Source organism: Bufo bufo, chromosome 3, assembly GCF_905171765.1.
Source record: "Bufo bufo chromosome 3, aBufBuf1.1, whole genome shotgun sequence".
Classification (NCBI taxonomy): Eukaryota; Metazoa; Chordata; class Amphibia; order Anura; family Bufonidae; genus Bufo; species Bufo bufo.
The window spans coordinates 554,051,954-554,073,823 of record NC_053391.1 but is presented as its reverse complement, the minus strand read 5'-3'; the positions used below and the strand labels follow the sequence as shown (position 1 = coordinate 554,073,823).

At 46.9% G+C, this 21,870-nt stretch overlaps 1 protein-coding gene across 3 annotated transcripts in view; it reads left to right on the top strand.

The window, feature by feature from the left end:
- The window catches only part of RCBTB2 (RCC1 and BTB domain containing protein 2), a 107,668-nt gene that overhangs the window by 21,880 nt on the left and 63,918 nt on the right, over positions 1–21,870 (top strand). For all 3 annotated transcript variants that reach the window (XM_040425466.1, XM_040425464.1, XM_040425465.1), the window contains exons 7-8: positions 20,129–20,236; positions 21,215–21,357. In XM_040425466.1, the coding sequence (XP_040281400.1) occupies positions 20,129–20,236; positions 21,215–21,357 (251 nt within the window). The remainder of the gene's footprint in view (positions 1–20,128; positions 20,237–21,214; positions 21,358–21,870) is intronic.

The window sequence follows — 21,870 nt, the reverse complement described above, 5'->3', positions numbered from 1 at the left end:
TCCTGGAGTCGAGGGAGAAGATCTGCAGGAGCAGATAAGTATGAAGCTGTATCCTCTGTGTCCCCCCCCCCCCCTCCCTCCCTCTCTGCACTAAAGACCTATGGGCCTCCTGGGTTCTGGGTGTCATTGTTTGTTCTGTCTGGGACGCAAGGGTCTGGAGGCACTTAGCTCGGCAGGCGTCTCTTGACGCTCCTGCTCCTTACGGCTTGCTTTGGCAGCATATCATTTTCTATGAAGCGGCGCCGCTTTACTCTCTGCAAGCAGCGCACTTCCCCCTCCGGTCTCCGCTCTCTCTTGGCTTTACAACCCCCTTGCTGGGGATGCCATATCTTTGTTATTCCCCCACCACGCCGAGGGCCATTTTATTAATCTTCTTTAAACAGAGAGCGGAGCGCGCACTCTTTTCGCGCTCCTATGACGGGGGGGGCCTAATCACGGCCGGGGAGTGGGGCCTAATCGGCGCTCCGGCTCCTTTCTGCTGCTGCGGCCGGGGGCGGGGCCTAATTGTGGCCGGGGGCGGAGCCTAATCGGCACTCCGGCTCCTTCCTGCTGCTGCTGAGAAGCTTCTCACACTGAACGGCTGCTCCCCCGCTCCTCTCTGGGTTTGTGGCTTGTGCTGTTGCCTGAGTGGTAGGATTTTTCATCACTTTCTGTGAGGGACCATTATGCCTAAGTCCGTTAAGACCTCTTCTCAGACCCCAATAGGGTCCTGTATGGAGTGTCTGCTCCCACTTTCGGTCACTGGTACCTGTGCCTCGTGCCCTACTCCTGGACAGAATCACCCTTCTCCCCCTTCTCTTGCCCAGTCCAGTCCCCCCCCCCGGTCACTGCGGAGTCTGCGGCTCCCGCTTGGGCATCTGCCATTTCCAGCGCGGCCGCTGATTTGGCCCTGTTCGCCAAGGCAGCCATGTCTTTTATGGAACGTATGTCCGTTTCCAATCCTGCGGCGCCAACCACTCCGTCCCCTCACAGTGGTTCCCGCAGAGGACGCCTGACTACTAAGAGGCAGCGTGAGCGGCAGCATCCCTCCTCGGATGACTCCGCTTCTCCCCCTCGGCTAGAAGTTTGCTCAGACTCCTCTCCTTCCCCTAGGGAGCGCAGGTCTGAAGGGGAATTGTCCGGCTCGGACGAGATCACGGAGCGGGACCTTCCGCCAAAGCTCTCCACCATGGTGGCTGATCTAGTAGCGGCTGTCCGTGACACCTTTAATCTCCTAGGGGATTCTCCTCCTTCCACTAGGAGGGAGTTCGCCCTTTTTCCTCCCAAAAAACCGGAGGCTGCTGTCTTTCCGGTCCATGAGGAATTTTCCGCAGTCATATCCAGGGCATGGAACCGTCCTAATTAGAAGTTTTCCGCCACAAAACGCATGGATACTCTCTATCCTTTCCCGGCGGACAGCGTGGAGAAGTGGTCTTCTCCCCCTAGGGTGGATCCCCCGGTAGCCAGGTTGGCCAAAAACACGGCCCTCCCTGTCCTGGACGGCTCCTCTCTGCAGGACGCTGTGGACAGGCGCCTAGATTCTCTGGCCAAATCCATATTCTCACTGGCGGGCATGTCCTTGCGACCTGCCTTTGCCTCGGCATGGGTGGCCAGAGCTCTCTCAATGTGGCTGCAGCGCCATCACCAGGACCTGGCGGACCAAGGTGCGTCTGCGGACACACTGGATTTGGTTCTCCAGTTGTCTCAGGCCTCCAAATTCCTATGCGAGGCTTCCATGGACATTGGTTCCCTTTTTGCCCGCATTTCGGCCCTCTCGGTCAGTCAACACAGGGAGGTCTGGTTGAAGGTATGGGACGCTGACGCTTCCTCCAAGCGTTCCCTTGCGAACCTCCCCTTTTGAGGGTTCCAGACTTTTTGGGGCTCAACTGGATGAGTTAATCTCTGCCGCTACAGGGCGCAAGAGCACCCATCTTCCCCAGCCTAGGGCTAAGCGCCCCTTTTGGGGGCGAGGACTTCCGGTTCTCGGTACCAGTCCTTTCGCCGCTTCTCTTCGAACAGGTCGTCGCCTGCTTCCTCTGCAGGAGGGTCACAGGACTCCCACAAGAAGCCCTCCTTCAAACCCCAGCCTGCCTGGCGCCCTGTCACTCCCAAGCAATCTTCTGCATGAAGGGGCGCCTGCTCTCTTATCAGCGGGTTTGGAGGGCTCATGTTCAGGACGCATGGGCTCTAGGGATTGTAATGTCTGGTTACAAGATAGAGTTTGCGTCCAGACTGCCGGAACGTTTTTTCCCCTCTCGCGTTCCGGGGGATCCGACCAGAGCCTCAGACCTCTTACTGGCAGTTTCTTCCCTTCTGGTCCAGGGGGTGATTACCCCCGTTCCCCCAGAGGAACAGGGCACAGGTTTTTATTCAAACCTGTTCGTGGTCCCAAAGAAAAAGGGGTCGGTGCGTCCGATCCTGGACCTAAAACTGCTCAACAAATCTCTACGGGTGCGGAGGTTTCGCATTGAATCCCTCCGCTCCGTTATTGTTTCTCTTCTTCCAGGGGAGTTCCTCGCGTCCGTGGACATCCAGGATGCTTATCTGCATGTTCCGATCGCAGAATCTCACCAACGATTCCTGCGCTTCGCCATTGGGGGTCGTCACTATCAGTTTGTCGCCCTTCCTTTCGGGTTGGCAACCGCCCCTCGAGTCTTTACCAAGATCCTGGCACCGATCATGGCGCTTCTTCGTAACAGGGGCATTCCTTTGCTGCCCTATCTGGACGATATCCTGATAAAAGCCCCCTCGCTTCCGCAGGCCGAGGTCAGCGTCCGGATCACTGTTCAGACTCTGGAACAGTTCGGCTGGATAATCAATTTCCCAAAGTCCTCTCTCCTCCCATCCCAGAAGCTCTCCTTCCTGGGGATGATTTTGGACACCTCGTCCTCCAGAGTGTTCCTGCCACTCTCCAAGTCTTCCCAGTTCCAGGGGGCAGTGTCTCATCTACTGCGCTCCCAGTTCCTCTCCATACGGGAATGCATGCGGGTCCTGGGTCTTATGGTGGCCTTTTTCGAGGCCATTCCTTATGCCCAGTTTCACACTCGCTTGTTGCAACAGGAGATTCTTTCCCTCTGGGACAAAACCTCTCAGGGTCTAGGCGATCGCATCCGCTTGTCTCAGCGGGTTCGGGCAGCTCTCCCTTGGTGGCTTTTCCCGATGAACCTGAGGTCGGGGAGATCCTTTCTCCCTTTTCTCCTGGACGGTAGTCACCACCGATGCCAGGCTCCTGGGTTGGGGCGGCGTTCTCCAGTCTCGCACGTTTCAGGGGATTTGGTCGGCGGCAGAGTCTCGCCTTCCAATCAACATTCTGGAACTGAGGGCGATTTTCCACTCTCTCTCCCATTGGACCCCTCTCCTTGCGGGCCTCCCGGTGAGGATTCAATCGGACAATGCCACGGCCGTGGCCTACATCAACCATCAGGGCGGGACCCGCAGCCGGAGCGTGATGCAGGAGGTGATGAGAATTCTGACGTGGGCGGAGTCGCACGTTCCGGTGTTGTCAGCAGTTTACATTCCAGGAGTGGACAATTGGACAGCTGACTTTCTAAGCCGCAACATGGTGGATCCAGGCGAGTGGTCTCTGCATCCAGAAGTGTTCGAGGAAATCTGCCACAGATGGGGCCGTCCGGATGTGGACTTGATGGCGTCCAGGCTCAACAACAAGCTCCCAGTGTTCCTGGCTTGCGCCCGAGATCCGAAGGTGTACGGGGTGGACGCGCTGGTGTTTCCGTGGCAGGACTTCAGTCTCCTCTATGTCTTCCCTCCGTTTCCTCTCCTACCGAAGGTTCTACGCAAGATTGAGGCGGAAGGAATCCCGACCGTTCTCATCGCCCCAGAGTGGCCTCGCCGCGCGTGGTTCTCAGACGTGGCTCGGATGCTGGCGGACGCCCCATGGCCTCTTTCCGACAGACAGGACCTCCTGTCTCAGGGCCCGCTCTTCCACCAGAATTTACGGTCTCTTCGTTTAACGGCGTGGCTGTAGAAACCGCCATCCTGAAGAAGAGGGGATTCTCAGATTCAGTGATTAGAACCATGATCAGAGCGAGGAAGTCTGCTTCCTCCCGGATTTACTATCGTACCTGGAAGGCCTTCCTGTCCTTTTGTGAGAGTTCGGGGTTCCCTCCCCTTCGCTTTTCCATCCCGATGGTGCTGTCTTTTCTTCAGTCCCTTGAAAAGGGACTGTCGCTGAGTTCCCTGAAGGGTCAGGTTTCGCTGCTGGCCGTCTTTTTTCAGAGGTCCCTTGCTCTTATGGGTCCTGTGAAGACCTTTCTTCAGGGGGTGGCACATTCGGTTCCTCCATACGTTCCCCCTTTGCCTCCTTGGGATCTCAATTTGGTCCTGCGCGCTCTGCAGTCGGCCCCCTTCGAGCCTTTGAAGGAGGTTTCTCAGAATTTTCTCACCTGGAAAGTGGTCTTCCTTGTTGCCATAACTTCCATCAGACGGGTGTCGGAGCTGGCCGCTCTTTCCTGTCAGGAGCCTTTTCTGGTTTTCCACCAGGATAAGGTTGTGCTTCGTCCGGTCCCCTCCTTTTTGCCCAAGGTGGTCTCTCCCTTCCACCTTAACGAGGATCTTGTCCTGCCTTCCTTTTGCCCTTCTCCGGCTAACCCCAAGGAACGCACTCTGCATTCCCTGGATGTCGTACGGGCCCTGAAGGTGTATCTCGCGGCTACTGCTTCTGTCTGCCGTTCAGATTCCCTCTTTGTGATTCCCGAGGGGCCTCGCAAGGGTCTGGCGGCCTCCAAGGTCACTGTGGCGCGATGGATCCGCTCGGCTATTTCCGCGGCTTATCGCGCTCGTGGTAGAGTTCCCCCGGCTAGGATTACCGCTTACTCCACTAGGGCGGTGGGGGCTTCCTGGGCAAGACGCAATCGTGCCTCTGCATCTCAGCAGTGTAAGGCGGCCACCTGGTCGTCCTTACATACCTTTACAAAGTTTTATCAGTTGCATTCACTGGCTTCGGGTGATGCTGTCTTTGGCCGCAGGGTTTTGCAGGCTGTGGTTCCTGTTTGACTGTTGGACGTTCCTCCTGGCGGTGCTGATATTTTTTCCCACCCCATGGACTGCTTTAGGACGTCCCATGGTCTGTGTCCCCCAATGGAAAAAAGTATGAGAAAAGGAGATTTTTTGTGAAACTCACCTGTAAAATCTTTTTCTTGTCTTTTCCATTGGGGGACACAGCTCCCACCCATTCTGCCTGTTGCAGGAGGGGTCTTCAGTTTTTGTTTGTGGTTGGACCTTATGGCTTGGTCCGCTGGTTCCATGATTTTTCTTGCTCCTTCTCCTACTGCTTGTGCAACGCCTGAGTTCCTCCTGGTGGAGTCGGGGGATATAGCCCGAGGAGGAGGAGCTCTTTTGTATTTGCATAGTGTCCCTCCTACTAATACCTCTAAGCTATACCCATGGTCTGTGTCCCCCAATGGAAAAGACGAGAAAAAGATTTTACAGGTGAGTTTCACAAAAAATCTCCTTTTTTTTTTGCTATTTTTCAAGTGGTCTTAAACTTTTATATATATATATATATATGTGTGTGTGTGTGTGTGTGTGTATATATATGTGTATATATATATATATATATATATATATATATATATATATATATATATATATATAATTTTATTTCTCGCCATATAAGACATACCTGCTTATAAGACTCACCTAGGTTTTAGAGGGAAAAAAAATATTTTTCATTATACCTCAGATCAGACCCGCATTGTTAATCAGACCTCAGCTCAGACCCCCAATGTTCATAAGATCCAATCGGACCTCAGCTCAGATCCCCAATGTTAATAAGACCATCATGTTAATCAGACCTCATATCAGATTAAAAAAATAAATAAATTAACTCTCCTCTCTCGTTCCGACCTCGCACTGTGCGCAGGTTACAGCACAGTGTGTGGAACCTGCTGGAAAAAAACATGAAACGGAGAGTACAGAGCCTGCACGGGGAGCGCTGCATTTACTGCTCCCTGGTCCTGCTGTACTAATGAGCCCTTTCATATTGGTATTCACCCTATAAGTCCATGACAGCACCAGGAGAGAGGGTACTCCGCCCAGGACAGGAAACCCACATATATTTAAGAAGGAGGGGCCTCTCCATTCCTCAGTGGTTTTCAGAGACAAACAAGAGCACCCCTGGAATCCATGCTTCTGAGCCATCTGAATCCACACATGTTTAACCCCTTAAGGACACAGCCTTATTTCACCTTAATGACCAGGCCATTGTTTGCAAATCTGACCAGTGTCACTTTAAAGGGATTCTGTCACCAGGTTTCACCCCTGTCAGCTAAACATATGCTGATGTTCAGGGCCTCATCAGGATTCCTAATGTGGGCTTCTAAATGTCATCCGTAGCCTTATTTTGCTAAAAAAACAGGTTTTACTAACCTGTCACTCAAAGAAATAAGGTGCCCAAGGGGATGTCAAGGGATGCAAGGTGCCGGCCGCACCCACCGCCGTTCGTGCCCAGCGCCGCCTTTCCAGACTTCTGCACCGCCTCCTAATCCTCTGTGCCGCCTCTCGCTCTCCTTCCATCCCCCCCCCCTCCCTCCATCCCCCCTCCTCCTGCTGTAAGATCTCGCGCGTGCGCACAGGGCTCTGCCTGATGCGCCCGTGCGGACTTCTCGATTTGGCTTCTTAAAGCGAAGTGCGCATGCGCCGACACTTCGCTCATCCCAAGTATGATCTGCACTCTGGCGCCAGCCTCTCAGAGCCCTCTGCGCACACGCGATATCTTACAGCAGGAGGAGGGGGGAGGGAGGGAGAGCGAGAGGCGGCACAGAGGATTAGGAGGCAGTGCAGAATTCTGGAAATGCGGCACTGGGCACGAACGGCGGTGGGTGCGGCCGGCACCTTGCATCCCTTGACATCCCCTTGGGCACCTTATTTCTTTGAGTGACAGGTTAGTAAAACCTGTTTTTTAGCAAAATAAGGCTACGGATCACATTTAGAAGCCCACATTAGGAATCCTGATGAGGCCCTGAACATCAGCATATGTTTAGCTGACAGGGGTGAAACCTGGTGACAGAATCCCTTTAAGTGGTGATAACTTTAAAACACTTTGACTTATCCAGGCCATTCTGAGATTGTTTTTTTTGTCACATATTGTACTTCATGACACTGGTAAAATGAAGTAAAAAAAAATCTTTTTTATTTATAAAACAAATACCAAATTTACCAAAAATTGTTAAAAAATTGCAAATTCAAATTTCAATTTCTCTACTTCTATAATACATAGTAATACCTACAAAAATAGTTATTACCTTACATTCCCCATATGTCTACTTCATGTTTGGATCAATTTGGGAATGATATTTTATTTTTGGGGGATGTTACAAGGCTTAGAAGTTTAGAAGCAAATCTTGAAATTTTTCAGAAATTTTCAAAAACCCACTTTTTAGGGACCAGTTCAGGTCTGAAGTCACTTTGTAAGGCTTACATAATAGAAACCACTCAAAAATGACCCCATTCTAGAAACTACACCCCTCAAGGTATTCAAAACTGATTTTTACAAACGTCGTTAACCCTTTAGGTGTTCCACAAGAGTTAGTGGCAAATGGTGATAAAATTTCTGAATTTCAATTTTTGGGCAAATTTTCGATAATTTAATCATTTTTTTCCAGTAACAAAGCAAGGGTTAACAGCCAAACAAAATGCTATATTTATTAGACCGATTCTGTAGTTTGCAGAAACACCCCATATGTGGCCGTAAACTACTGTACGGGCTCACGGTAGGGCGTAGAGGGAAAGGTGCGCTGTATGGTTTGTGGAAGGCAGATTTTGCTGGACTGTTTTTTTTGACACCATGTCCCATTTGAAGCCCCCCGGATGTACCCCTAGAGTAGAAACTCCATAAAAGTGACCCCATCTAAGAAACTACACCCCTCAAGGTATTCAAAACTGATTTTACAAACTTTGTTAAACCTTTAGGTGTTGCACAAGATTTAATGGAAAATAGAGATACAATTTAAAAATTTCACTTTTTTGGCAGATTTTCCATTTTAATATTTTTTTTCCAGTTACAAAGCAAGGGTTAACAGCCAAACAAAACTCATTATTTATGGCCCTGATTCTGTAGTTTACAGAAACACCCCATATGTGGTCGTAAAATGCTGTACGGGCACACGGCAGGAGCGCAGAAGGAAAGGAATGCCATACGGTTTTTGGAAGGCAGATTTTGCTGGCCTGGTTTTTTTTGACACCATGTCCCATTTGAAGCCCCCCTGATGCACCCTTAGAGTAGAAACTCCAAAAAAGTGACCACATTTTAGAAACTACGGGATAGGGTGGCAGTTTTGTTGGTACTAGTTTAGGGTACATATGATTTTTGGTTGCTCTATATTACACTATTTGTGAGGCAAGGTAACAAGAAATAGCTTTTTTGGCACAGTTATTTTTTTTGTTATTTACAACATTCATCTGACAGGTTAGATCATGTGGTATTTTTATAGAGCAGGTTGTCACGGACGCAGCGATACCTAATATGTATACAATTTTTTTATTTATGTAAGTTTTACACAATGATTTCATTTTTGAAACAAAAAAAATCATGTTTTAGTGTCTCCATAGTCTGAGAGCCATAGTTTTTTTAGTTTTTGGGCGATTATCTTAGGTAGGGTCTCATTTTTTGTGGGATGAGATGACGGTTTGATTGGCACTATTTTGGCGTGCATATGACTTTTTGATCGCTTGCTATTACACTTTTTGTGACGTAAGATGACAAAAAATTGCTTTTTTTACACTGTTTTTATTTTTTTACGGTGGTCACCTGAGGGGTTAGGTCATGTTATATTTTTATAAAGCCGGTCGATACGGACGCGGCGATACCTAATAATATGTATACTTTTTTATTTTATTTAAGTTTTACACACTGATTTCATTTTTGAAATCATGTTTTAGTGTTTCCATAGTCTAAGAGTCATAGTTATTTCAGTTTTTGGGCGATTATCCTTGGTAGGGTATGATTTTTGAGGGATGAGATGACGGTTTGATTGGTACTATTTTGGCGTACATGCGTTTTTTTTTTTTTTTATCACTTTTATTACCTTTTTCGGGAAGTAAGGTGGGCAAAATTTCAATTTCCTCATAGTTTTTATTTTTTTATTTTTATGGCGTTCACCGTGCGGGGAAAGTAACATGACCGTTATATAGATCGGGTCGTTACGGACGCGGCGATACCTAATATGTGTAGTGTATTTTATTTTTTTAGTTTTTATTCAGTTATAAATGTGTTTTTTTTTATCTTTACTTTTTTCATTTTTTTTTTTCATTTTTTTTTTTTTACCCAGACTCACTTGGTTCTTGAAGATCCAGTGGGTCTGATGTCTGCATAATACAGTACAGTACACTATATAGTGTATTGTACTGTATTTTACTTACACTTTGTCTGAACAGATCTATGCCTATAGCACAGATCTGTTCAGCACCATGGACAGCAGGATGCCTGAGAAGGCGTCCTGTTGTCATGGGAACCTTCCCCGTGTGCCACAACTGAGCAGACTGGGAAGGGGAACAAGGGGGGCTCCCTCCTTCTGTGACCCCATCCTGTCTGGGGGCTGCAAAGGCACAGCAGCCCCCCGATGGGAGAGGGAGGGAGCTCCCTGACTGTTAACTTTTTCCATACATCGGTCCGTAAAATCTTAATTTTGGTCATTTTAAAGTTTCTGATCCCCGCGGTCAGGGACCTCGGGGATCAGAAACTGCAGAAAGCGCTGCAAACTGCAGGTCTGAATTGACCTGCGGTTTGCTGCGATCGCCGACACGGGGGGGTCACGGGACTCCCCCGCGCATTTAGCCGAGGTGCCTGCTCAATGATTTGAGCAGGCACCTTGTTCCGATCACCGCCTGCCGGGCGGCGGTGATCGGAACAACACATGACGTACCGGTACGTCATGTGTCCTTAAGGACTCGGGAAACATGCCGTACCGGTACGTCATGTGTCCTTAAGGGGTTAATTCATCGAACTCTCTTTTCCTTTTCTCTTTTATTTTTTATTAATTATTTTTCTTTGCACACCCTGTGCACCATAACCAAGACCGAACACCAACTCCACGAAAAATAAGGATGCTGTAATGGACTCAGGAAAATCTAATTACCGGTAAGAGTAATAATGCTTTTTTCCCCTCTTCCTATGACAGCACCAGGAAAGATCCCAGAGATAGAAACTTAAGGTGGGATAACAGCTTGTAGAACCTTGTGACCGAAAGAAAGGTCAGAAACATAGGAAAGGTCCAGCCTATAATGTTTATAAAAGGTCAGGGCAGAAGACCAGGTGGCCGCTTTGTAAATATTCTGGATTGATGTGTTTGCTCTTTCCGCCCAGGAGGTGGATACCGCTCTTGTGGAGTGCGCAGCCCAACCCGTCGGTACTGGCTTCTGTAGGAAGACATAAGCTAGACAGATGGCCTGTTTAATCCACTTGGCTAGGGAACTTTTACTAGCGGGCTTCCCTTTATTAGGGCCAGAATATTGAACTAATGGGGACCCTGACTTCTTCCATTCCTTAGTAGCATCTAGGTAGGCTAAAACACACCTCCTGACATCCAAATAGCTGAACTCCAATTCTTTCTGACAACTGGGATTGGGCAAAAAGATGCACTACCTCCTGAGTTCTATGAAAACTGGACACTACCTTGGGAAGAAAGGCTGGGTCCGGCCTAAGGACAATCCTATCTTCCTGAATAGAGGTATAAGGAGGGTTGATGGACAAGGCCTGAATTTCCCCTATTCTCCTGGCCGAAGTAATGGCTACTAAGAACACACACTTTTACATCAACATGCTGATAGAGGATTCTGAAATCGGCTCAAAGGGTTCTTTCACTAGGCTCTGTAAAACCAGAGTAAAATACCAGGGGGTAAATTCCAGCAGGGATATCCCTTGCTGCAGCCTTACAAAACCAAAGACAAGAGGGTGGGATGCTAACCTAGAGTCAAACAGTACGCTCAAGGCTGCAATATGGACCTTAAGGGTGCTAAGAGACGGACCTTTTTCCACCCCTCCCTGAAGATAAAACTAAATTTTGGGAATAGAAAGACTACAATGCAGAACAGGATCAATTCCCAGGCAGGCAAAAAAAAGCCGCCGATGTTCTAGCATAGATCCTGGTGGTTACCGGTTTCCTACTTTTTAACAAGGTAGAAATAACGGCCCCAGACAACCCCCTATATACTAATATCGACCTTTCAAAAACCAGGCCGTCAAGTGGATGATGAATGACTGGACCCTGGCTTAGAAGGTCCGGAATTTCTGGTATCACCCAAGGCTCCCTGACCGAAAGAAGTCTCAGCCATGTGAACCAAGCACAACGGGGCCAAAACGGCTCTACTATGATCACCGAATCTCTGTCCTCCCTTATCTTCCTGAGGACTCTGGAGATCACCTGAAGAGGAGAGATGGCATAGAGCAGACCCCTGTCCCACGTTTGTAGAAAAGCATCCACTCCCGAGGGAAAAATCCCCCAGAAAAAGGAAAAAAAAAAAACTTTCCGCTCTTGTGGTGCAAAGATCCACCGACGGCTCCCCCCAAAGCTGAGCTAGCCGGGAGAAAACCCCCGAATTTAGAGACCACTCTCTTTAGTCCAGTCTGTGATGAATCTGGCTCCTGGTTGTCTACCACTTTGATATGAAGGGCTGATAAGGACAGGACTCTTCCCTCTAGCAAGGAAAAAATCTGAGCCACTACCTGTTGTATCTCCAAGGATTTGGTCCCCCCCCCTGGTGATTCAGGTAAGCTACTACGGAACCATTGTCTGATAAGACCATTTAGATGACTATCCTGGAGCAAGGGCAAAATCTCCTGCGATGCTTTCGGCACCACCATCAGTTCTTTTACGTTTCAAGAAGCGGCACATGTCGATCGTACCCAAGGGCCTTGAAGAACTCTGTTCTGGACATGAGCCCCCCCAACCAACTGGACTGGCATCTTTAGTCAATACTATTGGATCTGCAATCTGCCAGTGAACCCAGTGGGTGAGGTTGTCTGGGTCCAACCACTACCTTAGGGAACTGCAAGTTTGTTTGAAGATAAAAATCTTCCTGTTCAAATCCTTTATATCCCCTGACCAAGACTGGAGAATCTCCTATTGCAGACTCCTGGAATGAGCCTGAGCCCACGAAACTGCAGGAAGTAAAATTTCCTAGAACTGACATACTCTTCCTGATTGATATAAATTGTTTCCGAACAAGATCTATCACTGACCTTAGTTTCTGGACCTTCTTTGGATGTAGAAAGGATTTCTGAATGGACTAGTTCAGTAATCTGCCCAGGAACTGTTGAATCTTCTGTGGAACCATCCTGGATTTTTCCGTATTGATCACCCAACCTAGAGAGTTCAGAATAGTAATCACCTGCTCCATCTGGGCGAGACAAGTCTGTTCGGACGGAGCAATAATCAAAAAGTCGTCCAGGTAAGGGACAAATAGGACGTCTCTTTCCCTCATATGGGCAGCCATCTCTGCTACCAGTTTCGTGAAGATGCGAGGGGCCATGGAAATCCTAAATGGTAGAACCTGGAACTGAAAATGCTTCAGACATCCTTGTATCTTCAGCGCCACTCAAGTATTTTTGGTGAGCTGGCCATATTGGAAGATGATAGTACGCGTCTCTTATGCCTCGAACTACCATGTAACCGTCTTTGTACAAGAGGTCCACCACTGACTTCATTGTCTCCATGTTGAACTTCCTGTATACTAAAAATCTGTTTAACCCTCTCAAGTTTATGATGGTCTTGTACTCTCAAAAAAAAAAAAAAAAAAAAAAAGCCGGAGTAGTACCTCGTATCTTCTTCTGATGGAGGACAGGCGATAAGTGCAACTTTTATAACAAACCTTTCTACCTCTTTCTCCAAAGACTCTTGAGCTCCCCCACCTACCTTTTGTAACTAAGAACTTTTTGGGGGGACGACTTTTGAACTCTAGTCTGAATCCTTCCCGTAAAGACTCCAAAATCCAGGCACTGTTGGGAATTTAGCACCAAGCTGGGAGAAAGTCTAAAAGCCTTCCTCCCATCCTGGCGTCATTGGGGGTTGTCTTTTTTGGATGGACTAGAATTTCCTGTGCCCCCCTAATTCCTAAACAAGAAGCCTCTGGACCTGGAAGAAGAAAACTTCCACTTGGAATCTCTCTTATTTGGACTTTTTTCTTTTCCGGGAAACCTTCTATTCTGGTGAAAGGAACTTTCCTGTTTGTGAAAACTTCTTCTTATTTCCCGCCTTTTCAAGAATGTCGTCTATAGCAGAACCGAACAAATATCTACCCTCACAAGAAATATTAAAAAATTTTATTTATTTTTTAAAGCCATGACCAATTCTTGAGCCAAAGGGTCCTACGAGCAGAATTGGCAAGGGAAGATGTTCGGGCAGATAATCTAACCGCATCGGCAGAAGCGTCTGCCAAAAAATCTGTGGCTTTGGTAATAACACGGAAGGACTCCAACAACTAGTGCCTAGAAGTTTTATCTCTAGTTTGATCCTCCAACTGTTTAACCCATAGAATGAGAGCTCTAGCAGTACATCTAGCCGCAATATTAGGCTTAAGGGAGGAGCGCTTATCCGGGTTCTTCCACTCATTTGTTAACATAGCTGCCACATTTTTGTGAATCCTTTTTTTTTTTTTTTTTCTACCTTCCAAACCTTCAAACATTACATCCTGAACCGATCTCACTTCCTTGGGATCCTTTAATATTCATAGTTGCCCTGATGGCTTTTAAAAGTTGATCCACGTCTTGGATAAGAAAGAATGGCCTACTACCCCTATACTCTTCGGACGATGATTCGGGCAGGACCTCACCACTTTGCGGCAAAATATCCTCATCTGAACTTGAGTCATCAGAACAATCATGCGCATAAGTGGACTTATTCTTACTTCTATGGCCTTCCCTTTCAGACTTCTGGGCATTACCCACTTCCTCTCTAATCAATTTTTTTTATACATTTCAACATTGAAGGGGACTCTTCAGCAATAGTATTTTCTAATCAGAAACGACAGAGTAGTTTAACATAGGAGGGGGACGGTTTGGTCTTGCATAGCCCACACTCCTTATGCTTAGCCGCCACTTTCCTGGGCTTATCCTGCAAGACAATATGCAGCCATAAACACATGTTAAGGGGAAACCATGCACCGTACATACCCTCCAAATCATTCCGCAGATGCAGGAGTAGACTGTTCCTTGTGCGGCTCTCCAGCGTCTTCCATGTTGCCAGAGGACAAACAAACAACTTGAATCCGCAGAAGCACAGCAAGGATCCCCCAGGCCACTCCAGCTGGGCTTAAGTGCGGTGAAAATTTGAATTTCCTGCTCCAGGGACGAAGTATCGCGAGATCTTTCCCTAGCAGCAAACCCGAGGTCTCGCAATACCAGGGACGGGGAGGCGCACTCCACGTACTCCTGCTCCGCCCTGCAACTCCCGTGTATTCAGCCTAACTGGCCATCCAGAGACTTCACCCAGGAGGACAAAGGTACATCCCCTTCACGGAATGAGTAGCGGGGAACTCACCCGGCATGCTCCCCAGCCCAGACGGCGTACAAGAATAGGGAGAGAAACTACTCTCCACCGATCACTGTAGGAATCCTCTCCCAGGACAGGAAACAATTGAGGGATGGAGAGGCCCCTCCTTCTTAAATACAGTCCGGTCCATAAATATTGGGACATCGACACAATTCGAACATTTTTGCCTCTATACACCACCACAATGAATTTGAAATGAAACTAACAAGATATATATTTGTAAAAACTTTTTTTTTTTTACTTTTTTTTAAAGTCACCCTGGGTGACTTGGATTGGCCATTGTGTTTATTGATGGCTATATAGCCACTTTCAATATAACAATATAGTGCTGCCACTTAGTGGCCTGTATTGGTATATTCCTCTAATAGACTCCAAAGCCTGCTTGAGGCTTTGGGCTATTAGAGCAGTGTAACAGGTTCGCCGATCTCTGCTGGGAACGCTGCTACAATGAATCCATAGTATAAATGCGCTCTGTAGGCCAGTACATTTTGTAATGCAAGCCATACGCATAGCCATCTTCTATTTTTACATATATTCAAGATATTTCTGTATGTTTTGTCTATAGAATTATTTATAGCTCTAGCAACCCCTTAAACACAAGATAGAGCTTTGCTTTTTTGAACCTCCTTGATTTTCTCTCTTGCTGTACAGTGTTTCCCATACCCAGCAATCCTCACCGATCTTCTTTACTTAGAAGTGCTAAGTAGGCACAATTTCACAACTACTTGCTGAACATGCCTGGGGTATGTGACATACACTGCTCAGACCTCAGCAGCAAGTGTCAAAGTACAATAAAAATTAAACGAGGCCTTATTGTAACATATGGCACACGGTGACCTTACAGGATCGGTCATATGTATTTTAGATAGTATAATTTATTATAAAGTTAATTACGGGCATGGCAACCAAAGTCTCTATACTATTGTATCAAGGTTAAAGGGGTTATCCGACTTAAATAAATCTATTCTAATTGCATTTATTGTAGACCAGTGAAAGATTCTTAAAATCGCTTTCATCACCTATCTATCACTATTTGGCCAGTTCAGTTCTGGGTCATGTGACCCCTGACGTCAGTAAGCCTGCTCTGCTGATGACGTTTCGTTTACAAGCTTCTCCCTGCTTGAGGGAGTGTCCAGGCTCTGTAAACGAAACGTCAGAGCCTCTGGTGCCCTCCCCCCTCCAGCTCTTCTCACTGCCTCGGCTCTGGTATGCGATCGCTCATGTGCAGTACATACCAGAGCCGAGGCGATCTCTTCTCCTGCAGCAGGGTATGTTTGTCCCTCCTGCATTCACTGGGGCTAGAGGTGGCAGTTTGTAAACGTTCCCCTCTGCATCTGGGGATCGTTATTACAGCCCTGGTCCCCCCCCCCACTAGTACACATTGAACACCCCCTGGGAAATATAAATAAATTATTGGCCATCATTATTATCATCATCATTATTCAGCTATATAAAATCCTTATCTGCCACCAATATATATATTTATCTAAGCAATATCCATATTGAATATATATTTGAATAATATAGATATTGCTTAGATACAGATAATGCTAATGATATTTTCACACTAGCGGCAGGACGTATCCGACAGGCTGTGCACCCTGTCGGATCCGCCCTGCCGCTATTTGCCCGTGCCGCTGGACGGATCCGTTATTGCAATTCATTTCTAGACGTATCCGCACCTGGATCCGTCTACAAATGCTGTCCGTTGTCACACTGATCGGCGGATCCAGCAGGCACGCAGCTCTGACGACGGAGCTGCCTTGCGGATCCGGCGTTGCAAAACAACTGAAGGATGGATCCGTCCTTCCGGTCTGCGCATGCGCAGAACATGAAAACTGTGAAAAAGACTGCCAGAGGGATCCGTCTATCCGCATGACAAGCGGATAGACGGATCCGTTATTGCAATGCATTTCTAGACGGATCCGCACCTGGATCCGTCTACAAATGCTGTTAGTTGTCACACTGATCGGATCCAGCAGGCACGCAGCTCCGATGACGGAGCAGCCTTGCGGATCCGGCAGTGCAAAACAACTGAAGGACGGATCCGTCCCTCCGGTCTGCGCATGCGCAGAACATGAAAAATGTGAAAGACTGCCATAGGGATCCGTCCATCCACATGGCGAGCGGATAGGTGGATCCGTTATTGCAATGCATTTCTAGACGGATCCGCACCTGGATCCGTCTACAAATGCTGTCAGTTGTCACACTGATCGGCGGATCCAGCAGGCACTTAGCTCCGACGACGGAGCTGCCTTGTGGATCCGTCCTTCCGGTCTGCACATGCACAAACCGGGAATACTGTGAAAAAGACTGACAGAGGGATCCGTCCATCCGCATGACAAGTGTGTATTTATTTATTTTTTTGCAAAGTGCAGAGCAGGGTGAAGGAAAGGTCAGGTTGTTCACGCCCAGAAATATTCATGAGGCAGAGCTCAGGCTTTGTTGTTATACGCCCCCTCAGCATGTACTTCAGCATGTAAGCAAAGCAATGACAGAACCATGAAAAGGTGTAAATATGGGTTTTAACTTGATGAAATCTAGCTTAACCAAATTATATGTATATCCTGATGGATTTTAAGTGTTTTTTTTATTTTATTTTTTTATTAACTCTGATAACCCCTTTAAGGGATTTTTCAGCCTCATTAAAGGAGTTGTGCCAAGAAAATATTCTACTTTTCTAATTGCATGTAATGAAAGATTTATGGCTACTGAGTTATTCAATTAAAGGGAGTCTGTCATCAAAGTTTCACCTTTTTAACCCTTCCCATAGCTTTCTAGCAGCCTTACAGTTAATAAAAACGTTACCTTTATGATCGTCGCTTCCCCCCGCCCATCCTATGATGCCGTGCAAGGAATGGGCATCGCAGTGCGCATGCGCCGGCCAACGGACTGAGTGTGCAGGATCTCGGCGAAACAAGTAGATGGGCGGTCAGAGGGAAAGGATGGGTGGGGGGAAGCGACGATAAGGCTGAGCTAGCTGGGCACCTACGAGGGTAACTCCGCCCCTGGGCACTTGCGAGCCCTCATTTGCATATGCTACTAAGATGTTTTTTGCCGGTTTTATAAGTCCAGGATTGCTCATAAAGGTAACGTTTTTATTAACTGTAAGGCTGCTAGAAAGCTATGGGAAGGGTTAAAAAGGTGAAACTTTGATCACAGACTCCCTTTAAATCTAGCTGTACAGCGCCACCTGCTGTTTGCTCCTTTTCTAATTTCTTTGTCCTGCTCACTGAGATGTAAGCACATGCACATGCTCAGTTTCATCCCTGCACTTACTATTATTTCTGTCCGGCGCGCCGCTGTGGCCCCAGTTCCCTTCTCCTGCGCTGTATGCTAATCACTAGCTTCGGAGCACCAGGGAGGAGACATCAGCTTCTCTCCCTGGGTGTTCCTTCTCCCTGGCTTTGACGTTCTGCGCTGCGATTGGACAGCGCTACAGCCAGGGAGAAGGAACTCCCAGGGAGAAAAGCCGATGTCTCCTCCCTGGTGCGCCGATGCTAGTGATTAGCATACAGCGCAGGAGAAGGTAACGGGGGCCACAGTGGCGCAACGGAGCACCGGACAGAAATAGTAAGTGCAGGGACATCCCTGCATTAACCCCTACATGTTCTGCTACTTAGTTTTATTATGTTTGGACCCATAAAAGGTCCTCTTTAAATACACAAGGCTGGGTGCAGAATCACATAGTGGATCAGTTTTGCCCTAATGCATTCGGAATGGAAAAGGATCCTCTCAGAATGCATCAGTTTGCCTCCGTTCTGTCTCAATTCCGCTCTGGAGGCGGACACCAAAATGCTGCTTGCAGCGTTTTGGTGTCCGCCTGACGAGGCGGAGGAAAACGGATCCGTCCTGACACCCAATGTAAGTCAATGGGGACAGAGTTTTCACTGACACAATAGAAAATAGATCCGTCCCCCATTGACTTTCAATGGTGTTCAAGACGGATCCGTTTTGGCAGGGTTAAAGATAATACAGACGGATACGTTCTGAAAGGATGCATGCGGTTGTATTATCTGTGCGGATCAGTCTGTGCAGATCCATGACTGATCCGCACCAAACGCGAGTGTGAAAGTAGCCTTAGCCAGGTCTTAGAGCCAGTTGCAGCATATCACTGCTGGCTCCTATCTTCTGGAAGGCCAGGTCTGCAGTGTCTGGCATTACACGCCCCCTGCCTCCCCATCCCTAATAGTAAGGTCACGTTCCCTGCAGAGATCTCTCCTGTGCTTATTCTGGCACAAGAGGTGGGATTTCTTCTCTGTAGTCATCACTGAGCAAGAACATTGGAGCATGAAAAAGGTCATTGGAAATTTTCCAGTGTATCTGGCACTGTAGTGGGGGGTGTTAAAGCCACTGTAGCTTGTAGCTATGGGGATGATATGGCTCTCTGTAGGTTTCGCTGGTTTTGGGGAACAAGGTTGCTAGTTCTGCTTCAGCTGGGACAACTAATAAGCATATAGACAGCTTGCCTATAATGCCATTTCTGAATTGGGTGTTCCGTATATGTGTTGTTAAATCCAGCACTCGAAATGAGAAAGAAGCTCTAATTGCTAAATGGCTCTTGGATGTGGTCTGTCTCCTAACGGCCAGTGTCGGACTGGGGTCCTTTGGGACCAGCAGAGGAAGTTATTCTCTGGGCTCAACACCTACCGGTATATCATCAAAAAAGTTTAATAGGTTTTGACTTAAAGAAATAAACCCTAGATCACTGACAAGTGATTAAGGCCTCATGCACACGGCCGCCGTTTTGGCGGCTCGGATGCGGACCCATTCACCTCAATGGGGCCGCAAAAGATGCGGACAGCACTCCCGCAAAAAAAATAGAACATGTCCTATAGGCAGTTATATCAATGGCCGCCCGTTCCGCAAATTGCAGAAGGCACACGGGCGTCTTTTCGTTTTTTTGCGGATCCGCGGTTTGTGGACTGCAAAAAACGGCACGGTCGTGTGCATGTAGCCTATCTCTAAATCTTTTTTTTCTCCTGGACTTTTGGGTCCTACTATGGCTTTATAGACTGGGCCCACAGGAGGACCCTCTAGTACTCTGGTGGGCCAGTCTTACCCTGCTAGCAGCAATAGTATTTTGTGCAGCCCTAATCTTAAAGAGGACCTTTCACCATTGCAGACTGCTAGCAATTCATAACTTCTAGTAGAAATATTAAAGGAATGACACAACATAGAGTCATAAGAATAGAGGGTCCAGAATTGTTAGTATATGGGGAATGCATAAAGCTATTAAAACAGACCTGTCAGGAGAGGTGAAAGGTCCTCTTTAATACAATCTAAATAATAAATTAAGAAAATAAAGATCTTCATAAGGACATGTATACCCAAGGAAGGCAAGTGTGAAATGATTTCCACTATCTCATAGCACAAGTATAATAACTCCATTGCATAAATCTATGTTCGTGCTTTCCTCTCCCAGAAGACTCAAGAACATAAAGCACTTAACTGCAAATTAAGAAGTGTACAGATTACAACATTCATAAACTATAAACTCCCTACAGAGAAAATGCTGACTGTTCATTCTTCCTCTGCATCTGGTTATTGTAATCTGATAAAATAACGCAGTGATAGCACGGTCTGCTTTAGTCATTGCCCTCCCAAGAATTGCGCTCTCTTTATCTTTCTTCTTGTTTGATAAGGTTTATGCGTGGGGCTACAATGGAAATGGACAGCTGGGGCTGGGTAGCAGTGGAAACCAGCCAACGCCGTGCAGAATAGCAGGTCTTCAAGGGATTCGCGTGGAACAGGTGTGTTTACTTTACCATATCAGGAGTATCTCACTGCTGGTGTTCTGGAGAATACATTCCTGGTTTATCTCCTAATGCAGAAATATTAGGGAGGCGATATATAAAATAAATAATACTACAGCCGTGTGCACCAGTAAAGTCAGTCTACAGGTCTCTTCCACCTCTTGTATGATTTCTTTTTCTGTACATAGAAGCGTTAGCAGCTCTCCAGGTTGGTTTGAAAGACAGCAGATGTAACAAAAAAAAAAAAGATGAGGGAATTGAGGGCTCTGCATATTTTTGAATCAACAATATGTTGGTTTTTCTGCATATTTCACCTTTGCAATGCATCATACATCAATCACCAAAATCTGCATGTAACCAGCAGATTTGGTTTTGGATTTGCTACATTAGTGGTGAAATTGGTGGCAGAACTGTTCTACAGTGTGTGGACTTGACCTTAAAATCAATCTTGCCAATTCTGCCCTTGCAACTCTACATACAGGTGGTTTTGCTCAATCCCTGCTATATCCCATAAGAGCCACATTAAGCAGGAACATTACTACATGGTGTGAATACACTGAATGTATGGCACTCTTTAGCCCTTACTCTTATTTCCTAGGAATCTCTTGAATGTTAATACCACCTAAAGCCAATTTCACACAAGTGTATTCAATGCCAGAAATCCGCTCTGTGTGTCAGGTATTTCCCGTCCTGAATGCTGCTCCTATGACATGGACCCACAGCATTATAATGACCTCAGCTCTAATGAATTGTACTTGCATAATGTTGTCAGTACAAATCATTAGAGTTGAGGTCGGGCAGGAACACACAGCATTATAAATCATTATAATGCTGTGGGTCCATGTCACAGGAGCAGCATTCGGATGGGAAATACCTCTGACACATGGAGCTTATTTCTATCACTGAATTTGCTTATGTGAAATTGGCCTAAATGTATGGTTTATTTTCTGTAGCTGATATCCATTGTCTTTCCAGATTGTTTGCGGCTATGCACATACTCTGGCATTGACAGATGAAGGTATATTGTATGCTTGGGGAGCCAACTCTTATGGCCAGTTGGCGACAGGAAATAAAAGTAACCAGTCCTACCCTGTCCAAGTATGTGTGGATAAAGAAAGGTATGTAAGGTTAAAGTTGGAGCTGATATGTAGACTTTGTAATTCAATTCCATAAATACAGTTGCAAGAAAGTGTGTGAACCCTTTGGAATGATATGGATTTCTGCACAAATTTGTCATAAAATGTGATCTGATCTTCATCTAAGTCACAACAATAGACAATCACAGTCTGCTTAAACTAATAACACAAAGAATTAAATGTTACCATGTTTTTATTGAACACCCCATGTAAACATTCACAGTGCAGGTGGAAAAAGTATGTGAACCCTTGGATTTAATAACTGGTTGAACCTCCTTTGGCAGCAATAACTTCAACCAAACGTTTCCTGTAGTTGCAGATCAGACGTGCACAACGGTCAGGAGTAATTCTTGACCATTCCTCTTTACAGAACTGTTTCAGTTCAGCAATATTCTTGAGATCTCTGGTGTGAATCGCTTTCTTGAGGTCACGCCACAGCATCTCAATCGGGTTGAGGTCAGGACTCTGACTGGGCCACTCCAGAAGGCGTATTTT